The 26,114-nt window shown below is 32.6% G+C and overlaps 4 protein-coding genes and 1 long non-coding RNA gene across 5 annotated transcripts; 1 reads left to right on the top strand and 4 right to left on the bottom strand.

Moving 5' to 3' along the window:
• Positions 1-30: 30 nt before the first annotated feature.
• LOC149483055 (juvenile hormone esterase-like) lies at positions 31-4,893 on the bottom strand. Its single transcript, XM_089703167.1, has 3 exons — positions 4,670-4,893; positions 736-2,039; positions 31-403 (listed from the first exon to the last, which is right to left on the bottom strand). Exons 1-3 carry the CDS (start codon positions 4,799-4,801, stop codon positions 229-231), a joined length of 1,611 nt encoding a protein of 536 aa, XP_089559293.1. The 5' UTR covers positions 4,802-4,893; the 3' UTR covers positions 31-228.
• A 5,796-nt stretch (positions 4,894-10,689) lies between these two features.
• On the bottom strand, positions 10,690-11,462 carry LOC149483056 (uncharacterized). Its single transcript, XM_089703444.1, has one exon. It carries the CDS (start codon positions 11,425-11,427, stop codon positions 10,729-10,731), a length of 699 nt encoding a protein of 232 aa, XP_089559570.1. The 5' UTR covers positions 11,428-11,462; the 3' UTR covers positions 10,690-10,728.
• Positions 11,463-13,495: 2,033 nt separating this feature from the next.
• Positions 13,496-24,019, bottom strand: LOC149483057 (uncharacterized). The gene is made up of 8 exons (XM_089703568.1): positions 23,920-24,019; positions 23,372-23,627; positions 22,543-22,808; positions 20,035-20,257; positions 18,868-19,061; positions 16,889-16,962; positions 13,985-14,129; positions 13,496-13,640 (listed from the first exon to the last, which is right to left on the bottom strand). Exons 1-8 carry the CDS (start codon positions 24,017-24,019, stop codon positions 13,591-13,593), a joined length of 1,308 nt encoding a protein of 435 aa, XP_089559694.1. The 3' UTR covers positions 13,496-13,590.
• On the top strand, positions 14,522-16,042 carry LOC149483058 (uncharacterized). Its single transcript, XR_016316571.1, has 2 exons — positions 14,522-15,096; positions 15,223-16,042. It is a non-coding gene; the product is annotated as an uncharacterized LOC149483058 (long non-coding RNA).
• On the bottom strand, positions 22,283-24,019 carry LOC149483059 (uncharacterized). The gene is made up of 3 exons (XM_089703569.1): positions 23,920-24,019; positions 23,372-23,627; positions 22,283-22,808 (listed from the first exon to the last, which is right to left on the bottom strand). Exons 1-3 carry the CDS (start codon positions 24,017-24,019, stop codon positions 22,283-22,285), a joined length of 882 nt encoding a protein of 293 aa, XP_089559695.1.
• Positions 24,020-26,114: the final 2,095 nt, after the last annotated feature.

Here is a 26,114-nt window from a genome sequence, read left to right on the forward strand (position 1 = left end):
GTTAAATAAGATATTGTTAAATAATACACATATTTTTTTAAAATAGCTTTTAATTCTCATATAAAATACATAACTAATATCTTAACACATAAAAATACTACTTGAGTTACAGCTAACTACTGTTTTTGCTCTCTGATTTTGATTCGCATCGATACAGATACTCAAATTATTATTGCATTCACTTCTATGTCTTTCTTCATCTTTAACGTACACAGTATGTTCAAGTTTTCATTGCAAATACAGGGGACTGCCAGATGACTTAAAAACCCCTTCCCAGAATTCGAAAACATCTTCATTTAGATTGTTTCCTGGTACTAAATGTTGACCAATATCCATGTATGCTTTGTTTTTCTTATCATATTCCTGCCAAGTTGCACCCAGTGATGAATCTGGAGTAGGATTCCTGTAATTATTAAATAAAGCATTTAAAGTCTGTTAAATATATTTTAGAACTAGATTTCTGTCCGCGGCTTCGACTGCGTTTTCAAAGAAAAACCCGGATAGTTCCCGTTCCTGTGGGATTTCCGGGATAAAAAGTATAGCCTATGTCTTATTCTGGGTCTTCAGCTACCTACATACTAAACTTGATTGTAATCGGTTCAGTAGTATTTACAACATCCTCACAAACATTTCGCATTTATATTATTAGTAGGATATTTTAAGGTGTTTTTTTTTTCAGTTCATCAGACAATGTGCCTGATTAAAAATAGAAATTTAACAGTAAAATCAACTCACCCATATTTAGCAAAATTTGTGACCAGGCGACAAAATTGTTCAACCAATTTGAAACTTTCGGCATTTTTGTCAGTTGAAAGATTCCATAATTTAGGATTAAACAAATACATTAAATCATCAAGATGAGCTGCGCCGGTGACTCCGAACTCCTTTCCCATGTTTCCCATAACATTTCTGTCTGATATTGATGAAAATCTATACAAATAAGTTTTGCATTTTCCTGTATCTGATAGGAGTTGTAAGAGCTTCATAATTGGGTACTCAAAGGTACATTCAGACCAATACCGAATAATTTCTTTTGTTCGTACATTTTTATCCACACTTTTACTCAAATAGTGCTTTTTAATAGTATCCGCCGTTTTTAAAATAGTTTTTGGTGTAGCAGTACATAATATTTGTTTTGGGACAAATATGTCATCATATTTAAAATACGTTGCTAAAACGTTCTTGTCCAATAAACCAATGATGCATTCTTCACTTGTATGGCCGATCATCACTTTAACGTCATTGATATTGCCGCTTTTCAATATTTCCTCGGGTGCCTTCGATAAAAACGCGTTATGTCCAAAATTCTTTTCTACAACCGCTGTGAAATGGTAGTGTTTTAGATAATTTCCATAAACTTCCTCAAGACCAAAAACAATAGGACTCGTATGCACGAGCTTCTCGATGGGAACATTTTGTAGAAATTCTAAAAGCTCTTCAGGATCCTCCGTTTCTAAGCCTAATTCTTTTCCAAGTACAAATGCTCTTCTTCTATTTTCAAAAGGGAGGGCCCATTCACAGAATGGTGATCCGCTCATCACGATAGCTCTTTGAAATAATCCTTTTGATAATGGCGATAGAACGTGTAAAGCAGTGGCCAATCCTCCAGCGCTTTCGCCAAATATTGTAATGTTGTGAGGATCACCACCAAATTGCGATATATTTTCATTGACCCACTTCAAAGCAGCAACTTGATCCTTGAATCCTGCATTACCAGGTGCGTCCTTCGTATCCAAACATAGAAATCCAAGAGCTTCTAATCTATAATTGATGGTGACTAACACGACACCTTGTTGGACGAGGAAATCTGGTCCGTAATGGTCATCGTTTCCAGATCCGCTTTTAAGACCGCCTCCGTGGATGAATAACATAACAGGTAATAGCTTCGATGGTTTGATATCTGGAGAATATACGTTGAGGAATAGACAGTCTTCACTCCCAGGTAGTTTTTTGTTTGTAAATATGTCTAGTTGAGGACAAACTGGTCCATGTGCGGTTGCTTTTCTTACACCTTCCCATGGGAGCGGCGGCTGCGGTTCCTGAAAATATAAAGTTTACATTGAATTACTATTATACAATAAGTTAGGTATTTTCGCTAGGGTTTTATTTTATGTACCGTATTTAAATACAATGATGGAAATGGGTATAAAAACACACGAGTCACAGGCACCAAGCTAGCTGTAGTGTATTTATTAACCATAATATGTTTTAAATTGACGCTGACCTCTGAGTATCATTCTTTAACTGTTTAGACCTTCAGTAGGTTTTGACATTCATTTTGTTAATCACTTTTTTGTTAATTCAAAAAAGTGAAGATCAATTTTGTTTATACATATTATGATAACAAAAAAGGTAGTATAATTAAAAGTTGAAATTTTTAATTGCAATAATATATTTTTTTATATGTTTCATACATTTATTCCTTTTTAATAATAATCACGGTTATGTTGTTTATTTATTTTCTATATGACCTTATATCTGCCAATGTGGACGGATTTAAATGATAAGATTTGACATAGAGTTGACCGATAAGTCTAATTTAATTTTACTAACTCTGCGAATTATCTGTTATCGTATTTATTTATTCATATAATATCTAAATATGTACATCAAATTTAAAACCATCACCACCCACGTTACAAGGCCTGTGAAACTAATGTTTTAATGTTTTGAGTTTCTTTTAATTTATGTAATAGATATTACGTCATAATTTTTTTTAAGCTATTGCATAGCTTCTATCGCGGGCCTTGAGCGCGGGGACCGAATCCAGAAATTCCATAACGAAAAAACCTCACGCTCCCCACTCCGACGGGCATTGAGGTGTGGCTTGAAGGCATTGCATGCAATAGCTTTACAGCGGCAGTCCCCGAGTGCCACACGTCTTTTTTAATATTCAGGACAATTTTCACACACGGCACGATCTGATCCCATACTAAGCTTTCGCTTGTGTTATGGAAACCAGATGGCTGATAAACATAAATAATATATAATTTTAAATAAATACTTATATAGATAATTAAAACCCAGACACAGAGCAAACACTTATGTTCATCACACAAATATCTGGCCCGGGTGGGAATCGAATATTTTTTAAGATTATTATTTAAAACAACTAATAATGAGGTAATTTTATATATGCATTTTTAACGTAGTTATAATAATATAAAACAACTATTGTGCACATACTAGTTGTACAATTACATAATTTGCTTGTTTTTTGACCTTAAACTTGTCATCCAACCGTGCAGTCTTGATACTATATAATTATCAATAAAAATGCAAGGCTGGACTCATTTTTTATATTGCACAACTCTACGGAATATTGAAGTGAAACTTCTTTATCGGGGTTGGAAAAAAATTTAGTGTAACATTTTTCCGTTACGCGCCATCTTTTTCTTATCCCTACCACGCGTGATTCGACGTATTTCTGTAAAGTTGCATAAAGTAAATTATTTTTTGAAAAATAAGGTCATAATGAAGTTTCACTTCTTACGTGTGTACACTAGTAGGTACACGCACACATTTTTTATTTATATAGACGTTATGACTATTCATCCTCGTCAATGTAACGTACAAATACTGATTTTGATGCACATCAAAATAAATTATAATGTTTTTGTTCGTAAAAAAATCGATAAAAAATACGATTAAATCACTCAAGATGTAAGCCGGCTTGACGACCTTCACGCTGTTGTAATACATTACAAAATATATTTTAACCTGTTTAACGTGTTAAATAAATGTATTTTTTATTATTTACATTAGCCTGGGTCAGCGCTGTTTTTGTTTTTCGGTTTGTCCATCAAATTCCTGACAATAAAATATCTTTAATATCTGTTGTTAAATCTTATTAAATATGCTTGTAAATTTTATTACATTTTTTAAGTTTTTGGAAATTTGGAACATGAAAATATAGTAAATTTTGAGCTCTCAGCTCTATGTAAAAAATTGATGAGCGCAACGCTCCGTCGCGTCGTGGGATAATTAATAAACCTTCGGTTTTTGTCGAATGTAACACCTCTCAATTAAATCATGTTAGCAAGCTGCACGTTAAATTTTATAAATTGTTAAATAAGTAAATGTATGGCCGAAATATACTTGAAAATAATGTAAATAAATCAAAATTGGCAATAAATTTTTTAACCTTTTTGTACGCGTTGCAACAATTGTTGCGTTGTTACAATGTAACAACAGAACAATGTGTATGTTACATTACAGATTCAACGCACGTTAAAAATATAAAAAATACAACAATATTACATAGGTAGATACACATCTTTTTCCGGCATTTAATTATATCATTATTAACTCAAGCGCCGGAACCACATACACAATAGAAAATCTATTGTGTCTGGGACCGATCGGGCCGCTTGGGGCTCCATGGGTTATTTACGTCTGCGGTCTGCTATATAGCTAGGTACTATAACTGCTACTATCTATATAGTTACTTTTATAAAATCAATACTTTGTGATAACTGTAAAAGTGTTGATATACAGATGATTTTTTGTAAATTAATCACGCATATACACTTATTGTAAATCAATCAGATCGATTATAATGTATGAAATTCGACACACATATAAACTGTATTAGCATATACCTATAACTTAGTATCAAACGAGTAAAACCACGAACACTAACTAGTACATAATACAATAAAGTACATACCTTAAATCTCAGCTTTCCTAACGGAGGTGCGGCATACGGTATACCTTTGAAGCTATAATAAAATCCATCTTCAGTCACATTATTTAATTTCTCCCCTTCTAAGCGACCTTGCTTAACTTGTACTATAACCATATTTATTTATTTACTTATTTTTTATTATTTATTTCGGTTTTTACGGCACGTGTGTATCAATCGACGGTAGAGCGGCGTGTGAGTATGAAAATTGAAAACTAACGTAATTGGTCAAGTGTATATTATTCGTTATCAGAGATGCTTGTTTATAATGACTGTCAGGTTTTTGAGGTTTGTTTGGAAAACTAATCGATAAATGTTTTGATGTGATTATAATATTATGTGCTATTTTACCTTTAAGTAGATAGAAAGGTTTTAGGAATTAGTAGATACTAACTAATGGTTTGTGAGAACTCTACCTTGATTTAGGAACCTTAATTTTATGAAATTCTTCAATTTTGATGACTTTTTCTGTGCAGATTAATTAAATACAATTCGTTGACACTACAATATGACAACAATATTCTTTTACTAATCTCTGTCGTCACACAAAAAATTGTTTAAAAAAATAACGATTTTTACGTTTTTATTATTCTCTAGACGTAGACCAGCACGTAGATTGCATATCATTCATTTTAAACATTATTAAACTAATGATTACATGAAAAAATTAATATTTTTAGATTTCCATTAAAAACATTAATTAATCGATAACGATTAATTAATTTAAGATTATCGTAGCAATCTTTTGTACTTGAATAATTAATTAGCCCTTTAGCTGCTTCATCTAGAAATTATGACAGTTATGACCAGGAAAGGTCGAAAGGTACTTACGCAATTTCACATATAAATGTGATTCATTTGGAATTATTTCATTTGTATAATTTCGGACATATTATGCGGGTTTCCATTGTTAGCCCTTTCTAATCATTAGGACATTCTTAAATAGGATGAGCATTGCGGTTGAGGGTTTAACCGATCCTTATACCTTATTAAATGCCCTATTGATAAAGTTTATGGATATTATACTAGTAGTTCGTCCCAGTTCAGCTCGGATATTTATCATTTTTTTTAATATTCAGGTAGAAATATGAATCTTAGATCAATAATCATTCAAATCCGTTCAGCTCTTCTTGATATTCCACTTCTAACAAGCGAAATAACTAGTCGACTTACTTAATACTTTTATAGACTGTATATTACATAGGTATTGATTAGTAACAATATTGCTTTCCTCATTCAATGTTATATCAAAAGCACGATTTCTAAATAGCAAATGATATTATAGAGTTTCTTGCTAGCTCTACACAGAAAAACCCGCTTTCCGAATCGGTGGTAACAAATTTGTCTGTAATTGAACATTTAAACAGTTTATAGAAGTCTAGATGAATAAATAAATAGAACGTGATGATGGCTAAATAAAAAGTCTAACACGTTTTATATTATGTAACTATATTTATATAATATATATTTAATTCCTTTTTTTGGCTTATAATTGCTAGTAGGTACCAAGCTAGTAGCTAGTAGGTAAAAATATAATTTTTTTATTTCCGTATTAATTGCATCATAATTAAAAGCGAATTCTGTTATAAATAGAAACGTTGAATACAACATAATTGAATGAATTTACAAGCGGTAAATATATTTGCATCTCATCCGTGAAGGGTACGATCAAATTATCGTGACGATACCGCGTCGTTACTATGTCATAACTTCGTTTAATATACCGTGAGTTAGTGTGAATGTAGTGTAATGAAATAGCTTGTAAATGAACAGAAATAATTCTTACTTCTCTCAGTCTGCGGTTTTGTTCTCGAAGTTAAAAAGTAGCTTAATTTTGTGCTCGCCTTTTCCAGACTTTAAAAATTGAAAAGCGTAGATTCGAAAGTGTTAATCATTTTTTTAGGTTTTAGCACTTTTAGCAAATGCTTATTTATTATTTATCTAAAATACATAATTCAATTTCCACGTTCATCGACCGTTCATAATTACTAACGGCCGCGGCGCGCTTTCATTAATGCACGTCAAAAAGTAATAATTATTAGATCTATCTACATATTTCTTTTCAGTAAATATCACGAAAGCATAATTTCATTCATAATTTTTAATCGATTTATCTGTATTTGTATGAAATAGCACACAAATATCTATACATTTACTTTACATTCGCGTTTGTTATATTGATACGATTTGTAACCAGAATAGAATAATTTTATCAAGCAATCAATATTTCATCGCCTGCTACACCTGAAGGCGCAAATAATTACGAGTAGAGACGTTGCTCGCAATTTGTCACAGGCGCGCACAATGTCGTTTAATTTTGGCGCACAGTTAGGTTTTACGTATGTACGAAACTTTATTACATACATGTAAATGAAAGCTAGTTCGTTTTGATAAAAGGTATTTAGTTGATTTCTATACATCTATAAATTATTGTGATCAGTTTCCTGTGAATTCTTTCGTAATAATTATTTTTGAAATATTTCCTATCACGTACATAATATACTTTCATTTCCCTAATGAATAGAATGAAATATTTTATGTCCTTATGGAATTTGAAAATCTCTGGACCGATCTCTGTAGGTTATAGATAAACATTTTGCCACGTGACCCCATTTACTGCAAAATATCCTTTTCCTGAAAATGTCGGGTTATGTGATAATAATTATAATATCTCTTAGAAGTTTATATTTTGTTTTTCAATATTTTTGGCGAAATATTATGTACTTACCAGAATATTTTAAGCATTAATTAAATGTATTAATTGCAACACGCACTTGACCAGTTTGATTTATCAGTGAATAAGCGGAATATTTAGTTTTTTTTCAAATCTTATAATATTATGTTTTGTTGTTCATCATATCATCAAGTTTGGTGACAAGTTTAAATTAAACCAGTACATTCATTGTGATGTTTGGTCAAGATAAAGAGTTAAAGACAAGTTATTTTTAAATATCTGCTCTATATAGGAAAAGATTTAAAAATTTATTATTTTATCAATTCTGTTGATAATGTGAATGGACCGATTATAATGATGTTGCGGCAATAAATTATCTACTTACTTGAAATAACTCGATTTTGAATTAGGTACTTTTACATAATATTATATCTAATATACAGGGTGTCCCACCGTTGGTATACTAAGCTCAAAGGAGGTTATAGTTTTGCACACGTTGAGTACGTAAAAAATACTTATAAAATTCCAGACGTATTTTTTTTTCAAATAGATGAATTCTTAAAACTATATGTGTAGAGAACTAACAAGCATCCCGCCCAACTTTGCCACCAGCACGTCAGCTATCTTTTAAGATTATGTTTTCATTGATAAAATGCTCACATTAGCGAAGCGGTATATGCCGGCAGCGCGAAGTTAGAGAAGAAAACATGGATTTTAAGGAAAAATTTAGCAAAAAAATTTTGGCGTAATTTTTTTGTTTAAGTATTTTTTACGAGATCAGTGTATGTAAAACTACAAGTCCCTTCGCGCTTAGTATACTGATAGTGGGACACCCTGTATAGATAAGAAGTAAAAATAAAGAGTTTTTCAGCAATAAATTATTAAACTTCTTAAAAAGTTTAACAAAACATGATTTAATGCATTTTTGTTTGCACTAAACAGAGGGACGTTATATTTAAAGGTTAGTGTGCTACAAATAAAGTAGGAAGTAATATATTATAACTAGCGGTCCGCCCCGGCTTCGCTCGTGGTACATATGAAAAATAGATGTTGGCCGATTCTCAGACTTACCCGATATGCACAGAAAATTTCATGAGAATCGGTCCACCCGTTTCGGAGGAGTATGCAGACTAACATTGTGACACGAGAATTTTATATATAAAATTTATAATAGACATTGCTATTATAATATTTATTAACTACATAAAATATGCTTATAAACAATGTAAATGTAAAATATTATGTAAATTATGTACAAGCAGCACGAATTTGTCAGTGTTTTGAGAAATAAAAAAAACGTGTAAGAGCTATAATAATATCACATTGACTTTATAATACTTGATGGCTATTCAATGGTCCATTGTATGAGTTAGTCGACTCAGCAGGATAATCGCTGCGTTAGTACAAATTATCTAATTGCTTAGACGGACCAACTTAGTTCTGGTATGGTGCAAGAGATTAAAAAAAAATTTATAGCGTATTTTAAAAAAAGTTTTGTGTAGGTACTAAATATTGTTATAATGTTATTTTATTAGACTAGCTGTGCTCCTATTGGTCTTAGCGTGATGATATAACTATAGCCTTCCTCGATAAATGGACTACCTTACAGTGAAATAATTATTAAAATTGGGCTCGTGGTTCCTGAGAATTAATCCTGAATTTTAGTATAGATTGAAAACTACGCCATTCCAGAAATTACTTTTTGTGTCTAAAATAAAGCTTGTACTCTGCAGAGTCCCATCTACTCGATAAATAAAAATACCGAAAAATATCTTTAAAAACGTTTTTAAGGGCATTTCAAACAGTTCCGTTTTGAAAATCGTAAATGCACTTCGGAAATGGTTAAGAATTTAATGGCCGCTTTAGGTTTTTAATGTGCCGTAAATAGATTCTATTGTGGTTTTATTATTGCTGCTATTTCGCTAAGACGCCATTTACGATTAAGCCAAATGATACGGAAGCTAAATTGTACTTTTTACTTTAGTATTTTCGTAGTCCACGCTGTGCTTAGTCTAGATAGAACGGTGTTTATTATTAGATAGAGTTTAAAAATAAACCAGAAATAAATAAAATATAAATATTGAACTAAAAATACCAAATCTTTTGAGCTTTTAGGGTCTTAAAGTTTAAATATTGACAATAAAAATCAATTAAGTATCCTTTGAAATCAATTAAATAATAGCTCTACCATTATGGTATATATCTGATAAGACTATTGATTGTAAACGTTCCCAATTCGGTGCATTAATAATTTCAAATATTTTTGGTATAATAATTTATATTAAAATGGTGTGAAACCGTCTTTCCTAGTTTTTTTTCATTATTCTCTTTCACAACCAAATTAATTAAGAACACATCGTTATTCAAATTAAAATCAATAATTAGGAAATAAACTTTAAATGTTCATTTATAGCGTTTCCCAGCAGTGTGAATACGCCCTAAGTTCTTCACTTACACGACAAAATGGCCGAGGCACCGCTTTAGCATACTAATGGGAGTTTCTAGTTTAATAGCCTTTACTTATAATGATTTTATTGAATCGACTGCATACTTGATCAAGTCTTTACAACGTAGATGGACCGTAATTTTCATTTTTATTCCGGTATTTTATTTACGAATATGCCATAAAATGTGTACATTTAAATATGTATTACAATTGCCAATTTCGTGTAGCACCTGCTTAAGTTTTCTTTTGAGAAAAAATGTAACTAATTCTCGCAATTTTCTTTTCAGACAGGCGCCTCTACACGGTAAGCTCACGGCGCATATTAATTTGTTGCTCAACTTTTTTAATTTCCCCAAAAACAGCAGGTTTTCGCAACCGATTCAGCGCTGAATCGATGTCGTTTTGTGATTGTTGAATTTTTAATCAAAATCTGAAGCGCTTTCTGTGTCCCGTTCAACATTAATTTACAATCAAACGTTGCGCTACAGCGCTTTATAATGAAAAAATCGTATACGTGTATTGTAATTTTAAATAGAAATGTCTGTCCCTATTCTACTGTGTGACGTATTTATTTAGACCTCACATTTCATTTTAAAAGTTTTAACATTTTTTTGTAAATTATAATATAAGGACACGTCAGACATTAGATATATTTTACGAAAAATAATTTCATAAATAATTTACATACCTAACCTAATTTATTTTCAGATAATTTAAATCGTTTTTTTGAAAGCTTTTCTATAATTATTTCTAAAAATTCAAATCCTTTTTTAAAAATCAAACAGAAAATTTAAATTATAATCATTAATATTCATAAATCAATATAAAATTAAGCTTGTAAAATAATTATGAACGATATATTATTTTCCAATAAATACAAAGACATAGTTTTAATAATTTATTAGTCCTTACATTTGATACCATTTAGGGCCCGAACACATACAACGGCGCACGATCTCTTAACTCTAATCTGGCAGTATATTTCATATTCTGTATATCATTTTCTGTGAGAAACTCAACTCTTTGCAACTGTCCATTTGGTAGCAAAACAAAATACGTTCCAATGCTTCTCTGAACTTCTATAGGTCCATCTAACTTTTCTGCTTCTGTGGTAGACGCGGGAGGTCCGTAGGTGTTTTCTGGAGGTCCGTATGTGTTTTCTGGAGGTCCATATGTGTTTTCTGGTGGACCATATCTGTCAGGAGCACCGTAAGTTTCTTGTGGTAGCGCGAACGGTTGTCCTGCAGGTTTCCAGCCAGAGGGCGGGTAGGGTCCTGCAGGTTCAGCGTCTGTTGGCGTGGGGTCTGTTGGGTCTGGTAGAGTAAACGCCGCGCCCGCTGGTTTCCAGCCAGACGGAGGGTAAGGTCCTGTAGGCTCTGCGTCCGTTGGTGTTGGATCCGTTGGGTCTGGCAGCGTGAACGGCGCACCAGACGGCTTCCAACCAGACGGCGGATATGGTCCAGTTACGTCCGTAGTGGATTCGGTCGGACTATCCGTGGTTGTTGGAGCTAATTCTTGGCGTTGAGAACGGAACCTCGCTGGTCTGTAGCGAGGTAGCTCAGCCAAGGCGCTCACTGCAAGGCACAACACTATGATACACTTCATATTTGATATCTGATGCATGTGGTTGATAGGTCGACGAATTTATACTAAGATCGTTCGTTTAATAGTTCTTTGTGTATCGTAAATGGTATCGGGAGGACAGAGTATTAATGAGTGTGGATATGCAAGGCACGAATTTCGGTAGCTGGCATTGAACCTATGACGTCAGTAGCAATGGACATCCCTTGATGAGTCGTCAATGTTATGCCATGATTGGTGAAGAAAAATTAATATTAATTTTAATAGAAAGAGTAAAAGTATTACTTACATTGTCTGGTATGAAAATCTTCAACAAATACTGTTACAAAATGAACGCACATCCCCCAAAACACAGTCGGTGGTGGGTATTTTTGCATTATCATTTTGAAGCTTTAAATAGACGCTTATTTCCTCGTGTTTAAAACTCCATATTTGTTTCGGCTTAGTTATAAACATATACTTTAGCGACAATAATCATATTGTCTTAAAACCGTACAAAGTTTGTGAATAAAGCACGAATGTTCAGTGTAAATAAATGAATAAAATAAAACCTTAATATACAATTGGCTTACTCCCATAAAAATTTCAGCAGACATTCCCAGAATGAACCACATTTCTGCTTATTACAGCCTACATTAGAATAATATCACTATATAAATACAATCTTAGTCTCGGCTTTGATATAGGTTGCCTAATTGAAACGGTATTACCCAGTTCTGTAACGAAGCCTGTATTTACGCTACAATTATTCGAGAACTAAGTAAATATTATATAGTCGTATAATAATGTTCAATTTGTACACCCTCTAGTTTTGGCTAATGACGTTTCTAAAGTTACATATTAATTATTGAGCTTTGAAGTGATTGATGTTTGTGTTTAAAGATTTGTAGACAATGGATTATGATGTAGTACCTACATTGATTAATTTCTATTAGAGCGAGCGCGCACGAGCAACTTTGTCTCCGCAACTATTTTGTCTCTCCCATCAATTTGTATGGGGAGTTGCGTCGCTACGTGCGCGCACTTTCATACTAGCCCATAGGTGGGAGAGACAAAATAGTTGCGGAGACAAAATAGTTGCGGAGACAAAGTTGCTCGTGCGCGCTCGCTCTTAGGTAGCTATGTTTGCAATGATTGTCTGCTTTGTACACCTTTTGAAAGCTTGTCAATAAATACATGACGAATTAACGAACCAACAAATAACAATATCTGTTTGTCTAGAAGGATATTTATCGAGATGATCTCATACTATATACTATATACATCGATAATTATTTATTCAGCGTGATTCGAACACACTTATTAGATACTCTGAACTATTTCTTTTTATCAATAACTAGCTGTGCTTCGCGGTTTCAGCCCGCATGGCTCCCGCTCCTGTTGGTCTTAGCGTAATGATAGCCTATAGCTCTCCTCGATAGTTAATAAGCTATCTAACACCGAAAGAATTTTGTAAGTCAGACCAGTAGTTCCGGAGAGTAGCGCGTTCAAACAAACAAACAAGAAAACTCTTCAGCTTTATTATTAGTATAGATAATGTCTGCCATAAAGTAATACATGTAACAATACACAATCAAATATAAATCCGATAAAAATACAAATAAACAAAGATCAATGAAACAGCAAAAACTCAATATAAATTTTTCCCATATAGATAATAATTATTGCCTGTAAAGCTTACGTGTTGGAATTGGGAGCGGAGTAAATACAGAAACCTTACTGTTTGAACAGCAAGGTAATATCAATTTTAATTGCTCCACGCGATATCCTCTTTGTTTATCCATTGAATTAATATTTGAAATAATGGGATTCATATTTCTAGTTATATCTGAATTCGGGGCGATTTTCATCTTGATATTATTTGGATCTTGCTTATTTTTTGTTTTATAGCACTAACTGACTGATGCCCGTAACTTATACGTTTCGAGTTTTCGACGGTTTTAAGGATATATCGGCTTGTTGTGATAAAATAGGATACGTTTTATTTATTTGTCTAGACAGAGATTTAATAAACTTGTGTTTTATACAAATTGCTATTTATAAACGTAAATTTGGATTTCGAAATTGAAGGTGTATTCTCATAAATGTCTCATACACTTTAGGTATTTATCTGGATGCCAAACTTGCATATTATGTTTAAATACAGAATGATAAATTGTAAAACATTTAAGAAGGTATATAAATATTAATACCTATATACATATTTTATTCTTTCAGACGCGCTCGGCTTCTGTAAGCTTCTTTTTGTAATTGTCCTGAAAAGAGAAAAAAATGATTAACCAATTCAGAAATAGATATAAATCTGCTCGACGAATCACATAATTTCAATCTCTCTATGGAAGAAATTGAAGAAAATTATTTAAAAATAAGATAAGTAACTTTAAATTAATTAACTGTATGTATAATTTACATAAAATCTTTAATATAAATAATATAAACCAACTCTTATCGAATTTAGCTTTTCAGTTTATAATATTAATCTACTAACCAATCTAAAAATAGCTCTAAAGTAACAAAGAATATAAATTCGTAACAAAGTTATTAACAGGAAAAGGTAGACAAAATCAACAAACCCTTACAGTAACAAAAAGAAACTCACGATAAAACCCAAGACCGGCAAAATAGTTGTCCTTAACCAGCCAGAAGTTGATAATCCATTGCACAATACCTCTGCAGCTGGTAAAGGCAAAGAGGAGGGGAATCCAGGAGGTATCTTCCAGGGTAGCATGCTGGAGCTCCTCCACCTATGTTAATTTAAATAGATCGTTTGACATTTGATTTATGTGACAAATTAAAATTAAGTGACAAAAAAAGAACGTTTGTGCCGAGCGCACGTATCAGAAGTGAAACTTTTTTTGGCAAGATTAAAAGATACCAAAATCGTCGCCTTATTCCATGACGTGACGGTATTGCCATGATATGACGTTGAATTATTACTCTCAACGTGCCTAAAGAAGTTTCACTTCAAAAATATGTACAGGCTAGCGGTCCGCCCCGGCTTCGCCCCTAGTACCTGTTAACGTTTTCTCTCCATAGCAACCATCCTCGTAGTTCAAGGAATATTATAAAAAAAATAACGAAATCGGGGCAGCCGTTCTCGAGACTTGCGCTTAGCAACTTTAGCGTTTCATTTTTAAGGTGATGAATTAATTTTTCTAACATTTACGGCCCTTTTCAAACCTTCGTAATTTTTATATTATTAAAGTTGTCGTGATGAAAATTCTTGACAAGAAAGTTCAATAGTAACACAATACGTCTACCGTTTTAGAAACATGATTCCATGATATTTTCTCGATAGAAAAAAAATACAAAGTTCTCATTGTTATTTTTTTATAATCTCTGGCATCTTCAAAATAACAAACGTAAAGTTACGACTTTTTGGATATTAACTATAAAATATACAACCTATACGTCTACCGATTTAGAATTTTGAAATATGCGATGGTTTTGAAATAAACAAGAAATACTTGAAATTAGCGCGCGACCAGCCAATATAGCGAGAGCCGCCCTGTACCTTCCTACCCCGATCGCTGCACGAGTCATTCCCGCTACGGCCGTCACACGGGGAACTTGTGTCGCTCGCGCAATCGTAAAAAAGGGTGACAACACGATAAGACAAAATGAGACAAATGGGGACAATAAAGAAAATAAGAAGAAGAAACATAAAGGTTGGAGGAAAAAGAATGCTTACAATTGGAACAAATTAATGAAGTAAGTTGGTTTTATTTTAAATTTGATGATAATTGTATTATAGACGATGTTTGATATGTACCCCTGTTTTAAGTACATAACGAATGTGTAAGATTGTTTCATTTATAGCATAGATAATCTTTTCAGAAATCCGGAATCCAGAAGGAAAATAAACCCACTGATTGTTCACAATGTGAACCCACTCCTTCGTAAGTACCTTTATTCAGTCAAAAATGTATGTTATCAACGTTCTACTGGTTTTATCGCATGATTCCATTTTTAGCAAAAAGCAACAAAGTGCAAAGAAATAAAAAATCATGGTGAACTTAGTGGAAGTATGGCGGACATAATATGGAACAGGAGCTCATTGGAGTAGTATTATATTTAAAAAAAATACGAAATAATTTCAAGAATTACATTTCTTAGAAGGTGGTAGATAAGTATGTTGTATAAAGAATTTGATGTTGATATTTATTTCATTTATACTTACTACACCTGTGCGGGAAATTGCTTAGTAATAAAACAGGTTTATATTCATATTTACATAGTAATGTGAGTTTTCATTTCGAAAATTTTTGTGTAAGTATATTAAATTGAGTTCCTGGGTGATCTGGAAACACAATTGGGCCCGGAAGATGGCGCTGCAGTCACTCCTCCTAATGACATGAACCGATTTGGATGAATATTTGTGTGCACATTTCATTTTTGTGGGATGATTGGTTGATTCGCTTTCGCATTAGCTAATATTATGTATTTTTGTTGTTAGAAAGTAAACTTAATTTAATGTTTATAATACATTATTATTGGTATAAATAAGCCAGTGTTCGTCTCACATTGCTGTACCTGCCTACCTACCCTACCAGGGCCTAACTTTGTTCTGGCTATTTTATTTTGATTATTTGTAATGAATAATTACAATTATAATAGAGTGCAAAAAATAAATACATGCGTCAATATATTTTGTGTATTTTTTTAAACAATTTTTTTATTTAAAAAAATATCATTCCGACCGCGGCTTTGCCCGCGTGGAATTAGGTTATATCGTGAATCCTGTTTTATCCCACAGAAGTGTTCAGTTCGGATAAAAAGTATCCTATGTGTAAATCCAGGCAATTAGCTATATTTTATAAAAATTAGTAATGTAGTCTTGACGTGATTAAGTAACAACTAACAAAAAAATATACAAATTAACATCCAAAGTTTCGCATCAGTTTTACTGTATTAGTGATATCTTCCACTCTTGACTTTGACTGAGAAGAATTAGGGTTTATAACTTCTTTCAGAAATAGTACCTTTCATTTCTGGGCATGATGTAATATCTACGTCAGCATCAAATTCTATCTAAATCAATTCAGTAGTCCGCGTTATTGAGTACCATTTCATTTTTTCAGAGTAACAATATTTTTTGTTATTTTAAAGATTATTTATAACCTGTATTATTTTGTAATAAAGTAAACATTACGAAATAATAATAATTATTAATAATGTCTAAGTAGTTGTTGGAAAGAAGATTATTTGTTTATAAGCAAGAAAATAAAACCAATAAATCAACAATTGAATAAATGTATAACAATATTATAACTGTATGACGACTCCATACATGTTTGTCCCGAGTCGGCCAGCGGCAGCGCGGCGAGTTTGCAAGAATGACTTCGCGCACACCGGCGTTCGCGATAGCGAGCTATTAGACTCCGCCCGCCAAGCAGTGGATTTTTTTTTGTGTATCGTCTTAATGTGAGATGTGTAAATTTTCGTGCTGTTAATGTGTACATCTTTATATCATGTTCACTGGCAAATAAAATGATTTGAATACCGTGTGCCAGGGGTAGACTTTGATGATCCAGCGGAGCGATCTGCCACCTCGGTTCATGTAGTCCAGGATTGCAACTGTAGAATAAGGTATATGTTTTAATAGGTATTTATGAATCTGATTGTTTATTTGTACGTATTTACAGTATATAATTGTTTTTGACGTGACAATGTCTTATAATTCGATAGAGCCGGCTGCACGCACGAAAAAACATGACTCATGCGGCGTTACCTCGCTCTGAGGCGTTCCATAGGCTTGAAGTGCAAGCGAGAGCGCGGAACGAGCGACAAAGAAGCACAGTCGGACGTTGTCACGTTCAACTATCGTCAGTAAACCGACTTTACAGACAACCAATTTTTTTTTGTTAAAATGTTTCTGCGTTTCTACTTCATAGAGTTCTTCTAAGTTTGCATATAATATATGTTTAATCGTGATAATATATGCAGTGGAAAACGGGTGAGATTCATTAGAATTACATTTTCTTTTACATTTCATTATCCAGATCATATTATAGGAATCTTATTTTAAACTAGCGGTCCGCCCCGGCTTCGCCCGTGGTACATATTTCGCAATAAAAGGTAGCCTAAGTTCTTTCTCAGGGTCTAAAAATTGTCAAAATCAGTTGAGAGGTTTAAGCGGGAAAGCGTAACAGACAGACAGACAGAGTTACTTTCGCATTTATAATATTAGTAGGGATATAAACCCTATAACATTGAATCGAATTTAATAGCAGGTGGTTACGACTTACGATTTGATTTATCTCAATATGCAGATACAGCATGATAGAAAACAATCTACCCTGTAAAGCTGATCAAACCACGCCCTCGTCTCAATAAATAGGATATTAATAAGCTCTTACCGCAAGTAATAACTACTCCATTCTGAGGTAAAGCTATCAACGACAGAACGGGCCATGAAACAAGCGACAGCCATAAAGCGGTTAAAAGTTATTAGGTTGTCAAACGTCGATAGAGGGTTTAAGGATGTTTGAAATTGGCGCACACTATTTATAAATACATTTTGGTACAGATTTTAATGAGATATTTTGGTCAGTGGTAGATTGATTAAAAATAATTTGGTTAGAAGAAAAGCAAAATTTTATGTTAGCATTTCATCAAATAATAAACTTGTTTTAATATAATAAAATATGCTAAATAAAATTAAAGTTAGAGTACTCATAGTTGACTAGATAAATAATAATACAATGGAACTCTATTTTCTTGAATCTTCAAAATGTAAGATATTATTTATAAGAGTTTCTTACTTAATTAACAATAGTCCTGTGGTAATAGTTAAAGTCCAATTCAGCTGGTAACTCAATTGGGATCAGATCCAATCGAAAATATTATAACAGAAATACTTGCAGTTCTCATAATATTATACGAATTGGGCATACCAACTCAAAAATTTAATCATTGATTCGTTACTAATTCTAAATTCCATACGGATTCAGCTTATTACCCAAAATCCAGCACTAAATTCATACCAATAATTGATAGCCGATATTGCCAGTACAATGTGACGCTAGTTTCATACTTCATAGTCACTTATATTAACTGGTAACATATAGGTGCTATTAGGAACCGTTTGATTCGAAGTGAAGCTCTCAGACTCAATTAATGCTCAAATGGTTTTGTATTGAAGTGCCATTGATATGTTTCCTGTACTAAATTGTACGTATTGAATTATTAGATCGGGGAATTTGGTTTATTAATTTGTAATAGAGAAGAGATATTGAATTCACTAATTAATAATTCGTAATCAAACTATTGGAAAATGTAATTCTTATTCAAAGTACCTATTGTTTAAACTTAAACTTATAGAACAAATCAAGGTGATATTTATAAACGCCTATGGGAAAAAATGCTTATTAATAACCTCCTCATAAAAATGTAAGACCAATAATACTAGACTTAGTTGTCATATATTTTATTTTTTTTTATCTATAAAATTAAAATTATCATAAAACAAAACATACATACTTTCAGTATTGCACTCAGCAGTATCCTGTAAGAACATAGCCATAAATACGACATCCACGACCAGCATAGCAAGACCCGTGATCGTGAATGGTACCAGTACTGCGTAGAAGCCACAAGGCCTCCTACCATGGGTCACGTTCACGATACTGAAGACCAGCCAGATGATGTGGAGTGATAGCCAGAGGCGTATTGCCCTAGTAAATAAAATAAAACATTTGAAAAAAGTGCACGACTCATAAAGCTCATTCGTTTGACGAAAAGAAGGAAGTAATTTTAGTTTCTCGATAATAACTATTAAACGACGCTAAATGAAGTAACCATTTTTGTCGGTAGCAGAATTATTCTCCATTTAATTATCTATGAAATGGCGTGACTGACGTAGATTACCAATCGTGTGATTAACAAAATAGATGCGGAATAGGCAAAACAATTTTTCTATTGTAGATCATTCTTTCGCATTATGAGTAAGTGGGAGCACTTAGAGGCAGAATCGAATTGACAAAGATCAGTCTTCAAATTAACTCAGTCTATTAGTAACATCTTTAAAACAGAATAGAGTTGTTATATCAAACATGAAAGAAATAAGATTTAAACACGTCAAAGTAAAAGTATGCAAATAAGATTGCGCTTAAACAGCAAAAGTTTGATGTAACATGGAAATTTCTTATGGTGATGAAATTGTGTCCCATAATAATTATTATTACTGCAATTTGAAAACTTTGCCTTTCGGTTAAATTTAAGTTGCTCGCTCATCACTTTCAGATTTGACTGATCATTACGGTGGCTTAATAATGAGAAATGATTGATTGTATTGATACTTAGCTAACTCAGTGGTGACAAATAAATAAAATTTAAAATAAATAAGTAGGTAAATGGCCTTTCAGATTAATGAGAAGATACCAAAACACTTAAATAAATTGATAATTCATGACAATAAACCTCATTTGATACAAACTTGATACAAACATTCATATATATTATTTTACTAGCTGTGCTGCACGGTTTTACTTGCGGACAAACCCGCGGACACAAGCCAGTATTTCGCTTATGTTATGTGTTATTCTATTACATAAACTACATCATCATCAAAATCGATACAGTGGTTTTCTCGTTAAAGAGTAAGAAACATTCATCCATACATCCATAGGATACTTGATAGTAGCATACCTTCTAAACTGAGCAGCTATAGGATTAGACACAGGCCACATTATAGTAGAAAACAGCAAGTCATCATAGTTCCGTACAGTAAAGTTGTAGAAGTGAATTCTGCCACACGCTTCTGGATCGTACAGATAGAGGAGTTTCATTAGAGTCACTTCGTGCAGCTCATTGCTGTCAGGTGCCAAGCGGCAGGTGAGGGTCAGCCAGCTGATTATCACACATATGGCTGCTGAAAAGAAATATTGGAGTTAAGAAAATTTCGATGATGTGTTAAAATTATGGATAGTTCAAATTTGCTTACTATCATTACTAATTTGCATTGAGCTTGGACAAATTTCTAGATAGAATGACAAATCATTTTATAAACTACTCGATTTTTGTCCGCAGCTTCGCCCCATTTGTCTTAAACCTAATAAATTATATACTAAAACCTTCCTTGAGAACCACTCTATATAGTTAAAAAAGAAACATCAAAATCCGTTGCGTAGTTTTAAAGATTCAAGCATACATAGGGACAGAGAAAGCGACTTTGTTTTATACTATGTAGTGATGTTTGCCTAAAACCATCCCTATCCGTAAAGTAACTTTTTTGCGATGATTCAACAAAAATACAAACACAAACTTTAATTTATAATACCACGGAACATTTTATGATTATTCGCAAGTAATTATTAATATTGTTCGTCCATTGTTGTTAAGCAAAAGAAAATTAATTTGAGAACATCATCGTACAACCATTTTATAGGATAATCAAGCAATGAATGGACAAATTTATTCCCAGTTCAAACGGATCGATAACGAAACTCTTCAACTTTAACTGAATTTCACTTACTTTGATAAATTATCATCACAATAGTCCAAATGCCGAGAGAGTTCATCTTTGTTTGCTTCACAATATTACCGTTCAATTAAAATTTAATTTAGTACATTTAAACTAAGTTAGTGAAACAAGGACAGTTTCCTGACAAGCAATTCAAGTAGGCCATGAACAAATTTGCCGTAATTCCGGAGTTCAGTTTTGATACAAGCCCGAAATGCCCGAAATTAATGATCGTCCTTAGCTGACATTTCTGTAATGAAAAATTTAATGCCCCCTTCTCAGATTGAATTTCAGCGTCGTTATAGAATTTCGCATTAACCAAGTGCTTAAAGAGTGCTTATAAATTGTATTGCGATTAAAGAGTTCATGTTTATAGGATTTTACTAGCTGTTCCCCGCGGTTTCACCCGCATTGCCCCGCTCCTGTTGGTCTTAGCGTGATGAAAATATAGCCTTCCTCGATAAATGGGCTATCTAACACTGAATGAATTTTTCAAATCGGACCAGTAGTTCCCGAGATTAGCGCCTTCAAACAAACAAACTCTTCAGCTTTATTATATTAGTATAGATTTAATTTTATTTTAGTCCCCTGCTTTCGAGTAAAAGATAATGTTAGTCACATTAAATGGATGGTTATTGTATCTAGCTTCTTTGAATAAAGCTGTACAAAAACATAAATACACTACAACTGCAATGTTCATTTTTTACTACATCACTACATAGTATAAAACAAAGTCGCTTTCTCTGTCCCTATGTCTCTATGTATGCTTAAATCTTAAAAACTACGCAACGGATTTTGATGCGGTTTTTTTTAATAGATAGAGTGATTCAAGAGGAAGGTTTTAGTTTATAATTTATTATGTTTTAGACAAAGCGGGCGAAGCCGCGGGCGGAAAGATAGTTGTTTACAAGAAAATGTACGTACAATTTACAAACATCTTAATACGATTCTGTAAAACCTGATTTATTTCCAAAGATTCAAATGTGGTAAATAATAATGTCTAAAATTATTCCTTTTATTCCTACAAATCTTCTGTTTATGCAGATTTTCGTATTTTAAAACATACCTACATCATATTCGTAACGCATTCAAATCCTTTCGACCCATTTCAGGAAGAAGACAGATTATAAATACGCTGTATTATCATGTCACATACATTTTATGTAACAAAGATTCTTGTTAACAAGTTAGAGAGATATTTTGAATAGGATTTAGAATGACTATTTGAAAATAGCTTCGTATGAAAAACGAAAAGCTTTAATATCATAAAATTTTGAATGGAGTGAATTTTTTGACAACATATTTTTTTTTAATAAAAACAACTCGAATCATATTTTTTTGCAGCGCAAGCATATTAACTTTCATTCAGAAATTATAGAAGCGGTGATACGAAATAAAAATACACAATATAAATCATTAATATTTTATTTTACATTAGAAAAATACAGGGAAATGCGTTTTCTTCACTGTCGGTTGATATTCCCCTGTTCTATAATACAACACGCTCCTATCCATTGGTTCTTGATACTTTGGCTCTGGTATTGGTTTATTTTCTTCCAACATTAACTTCTTCTTAACCTCCCGTTTCCAGATCCTTCTCTTCATAAGCTTAATAACCCTGCATATATAGACGTTCAAGCCGAAAATGATGATGCCTCGTAACCAACAAATCGAAGCGATCATAGGAAGCCAACCCCCGAAGCTATTGTAGTGGGCCAGTTTCATATCAACACTCCAGCCGCTATAGCGCAAGATCATGCCAGTGGTCAAGCTCTGTTGAATATGTGATATGTATAAAATGGCCATGGATACGTCGAAGAAGATGACGAAGATGCAACTGTAGTAGCTAAGGGAGAGAATGAACTTCAAGACGCGCAACTTGGTAGCGAATCTGAAGATTCGTAACGCTATGGCGATAATCATCCAGTAGCTGTGAATTAGTATGGAGTACTTGATGAATCTGTAATATGATAAATAGATAACAATCAATGAAAAAGTACAATTAATTAGAATCGATGCAATTTATTGTTTAGATCAAATCTTAATATATATAAATCTCGTGTCACAATGTTTGTCCTCAATGGACTCCTAAACCACTAAACCGATTATAATAAAATTCGCATACCATGTTCAGTTCGATCCAACTTGAGAGATAGGATAGGATAGTTTAAACATGTAGGCACCACGGGCGAAGCCGGGGCGGACCGCTAGTATTATTTATAATTTGATTTTATATATCGATTAATATGAATTATGTATTATGGTTACATTTATGAATTATATTGGGTGGGGGCGCTTTTTTGCTTTAATTAATTATAAAATATTGAACGTTATGATATTATAATATCCTACTAATTATTATAAAACGTGAAAATTTGTGAAATCTTACAATTTCACGCAAAAACCAGGGAGGGATTTTGATGACACATGGCAGTTAGATATAATATTTTAAAACATTGCAATAATACGGACAGTATACACAGGTTTAAATATATCATTAAACTACATATTTTTGGATCATACTTCCTCGTTTTCGCTGAGAGCCTAGTAGACACAGTAACAATCGCTGGCATGTACTTTATAGGTCGGATATTCAGACCATACGTCTCATTGCTGAATTGTAACGTTGTTATGGACTTTGAGCCTCGGATGTTACAGCCACAGGCTTGAGCGTCGTAGAGATACATGATTCGGGCTAGTTTGTCGTAGTCGTATTTGGAGTGTTCTGGAGACCACACGCAGTATATGATGCTGGCTGCTCCAGCGAAGACCAAAATACCTGTAAAAACTTACAGTCATTATTATTTGAAGAAGAAGTATGCTGATGGGAGAAACAAAGGTAGTATAATGAGCTTCAAAGGGAAAGGAGCAAACTTTATCAAATTTAATGTACAGCTTAAAATTGTTGTATAGTATCAAGGAATAATTTCTAACTACGTAGAGTAATATAACCATAGTAGAGTGATACTAAGACTCTACTTTTTCGAAAATACTTTAATGAATTTGCAATAAACTATGCCTTCAATCTCAATATGAGATTAAATATATTAATAGATTACGTAAATACGTACATTGTAGAATGATAACATCAGAGATCCACAAGCAAGCTGTTTTATCCCTAGGTAGCAATGAGACAGGTTGTTCAATCTCAGTCAATTCATGTCGTAGCATTGCCTCTATTATATCCTAAGTTTTTCTTAAAATGAACACGAAGAAAACTTAATCCAAAACATCTGAGTCCCAAACGTATTGAATTGGCAGGATTGGAAGTGAAACTTTTTTGTTTTGAACTGCGTTTGACATTTGAGATTTTGACGTGAATATTTTATAAAATACGCTTTGGGAAGGTTTTATTTTTTAATGGATGAGGGAATTTGAATAAACATAATAATATTATAAAAATAAATATATCATGGTCGCGGGAATAAGGTTGCACAGCAATTTACTCCCTTGAATTCATTGAATATTAAATTACAATAAAGCCACATCTCTAAGGGCATAAAAGTGCATATTGTTGGATTGAAAATGAGGCAGAATTTTGCATCTTTATTCGAAAAATCGTAAAATTTTTATTTATAACAGACTAAAACTGCTTATGGTATAATAGTCAAAACCCATGGCGTCTCTCGCTAGGTAGCTGGGTTAAAAGTATCCTATATGTTAAGCCAGATTATAATCTATTTCTGTACCAAAAATTGAACAAACATTCATGAACATCCAAACATTTTTACAAACTATTGCGTTTATAAAATTAGTTGTTACTATTCGTACATTATCATACTTAACATAATATTTATCATTATTAACATATTCCAGGTAAATATTTATATTATTCAACACAGCCAAATTAGACTCATACTCCTATGTCTCATGCACAAAGACCGTCAATTTTATTTGCGCCCAGTCTCTCGTATACAAAACGATTTGTTCCTTTTCCATTTCCTTTGTTCTGCTTTTAGGATAGTGCTGTCGATTTAACTGTCTTTTAACTGGTTAGAGACGAGTGTTTGTAGCTAGTTGAGCGTAAAAAGTGGAGGATTTCGGTATATTGTGGTGTACTTGTGGTGCTTTTTTAAAGTTAAGGTGATAGTAGATAAGTCCGTAGGCTTCATCACAAAACCATTTCTTCAAATCTAATAGAAATTTTCACTACTGAAACCTATTTTATGAGTAGAAAAAAGTAATTTGTAATTAATATTTTAACATTCCAATGCTTTTAAAATAAATAGAGATCATAGTATTCTCAAATAAAAAGCAATTCTTTTTTGAGAAAATAATAAATAACAAAAATGGCGAATGCATCGTATTCGACAGAATAAACACACCAATTAAGTTGTCAGTAAATTTCAATTTTATGAACAAATAAAGGATTTATGTTATAAGTTTCATTATAAACTGCATTCTGCTGTTATAAAATAAAGTTGATTATTATTAATTTCTATATTTACGGTATTCATTACTGAATTCAGTGTGTTAAAATTAATTCACATTTCAGTGGTTCATTAATTTACAAATAAATAAATCTGATTATTCAACCATAACATATTAAAGTTATTAAAATAAGATAAATACGCTCGTTTTTTACAAACAGTATAAATTAAATTATTATTAACAAAAATTTACATTGACAAAGCATTTTAGATAAGGCGCTTTATAAACTAAATCAAAAATAGAACATGAAATAGAAGCCGATGTATGTGAAACAGATATAAAATTAACTTGAAGTGAATACAAACCTTTTCATTTTAGAATTTCTGTTCTTAAACATAACATTATATGAAGGTATAATGAATAATCTAATTGGTCACTTAAAATTCTCTCCACGCTATCGACGCCATGTTACACTAATTAAAATCCTGTATAAATTAGCAGTTTTATGGCCTCTAGACGGAACCCTAGACGATTTTATAGTTTCCTCTATCCCTTTAATAACCTTTTGGTATCTAATTTCAAAGGACTAGAGTTCGTTCAACGTTTAAAGAGATTAAATCGATGATACGATTACTGCAGCAGCGTTGCAATTGTGTTTTTTAATCTATAAGAGGTTGATAAGCTTTTTGGAATCTTCTATAGGAATGAAAATGTACTTTATGCTAAATAAATAATATACACGTTAATTTATATAGGTACATAAATCGATACTAGACAAAGCTGAAAAGTTTTTTGTTTGTTTGGTTGAATGCGCTAATCTCAGGAATTACACGTCCGATTTTAAAAAATATTTCAGTGTTAGATAGCCCATTTATTGAGGAAGTCAATAAGCTAT

Source organism: Colias philodice, chromosome 14 (genome assembly GCF_061535455.1).
Source record: "Colias philodice isolate Cphi_HAF_F1 chromosome 14, ilColPhil1 Martin Lab GWU primary, whole genome shotgun sequence".
NCBI lineage: Eukaryota > Metazoa > Arthropoda > Insecta > Lepidoptera > Pieridae > Colias > Colias philodice.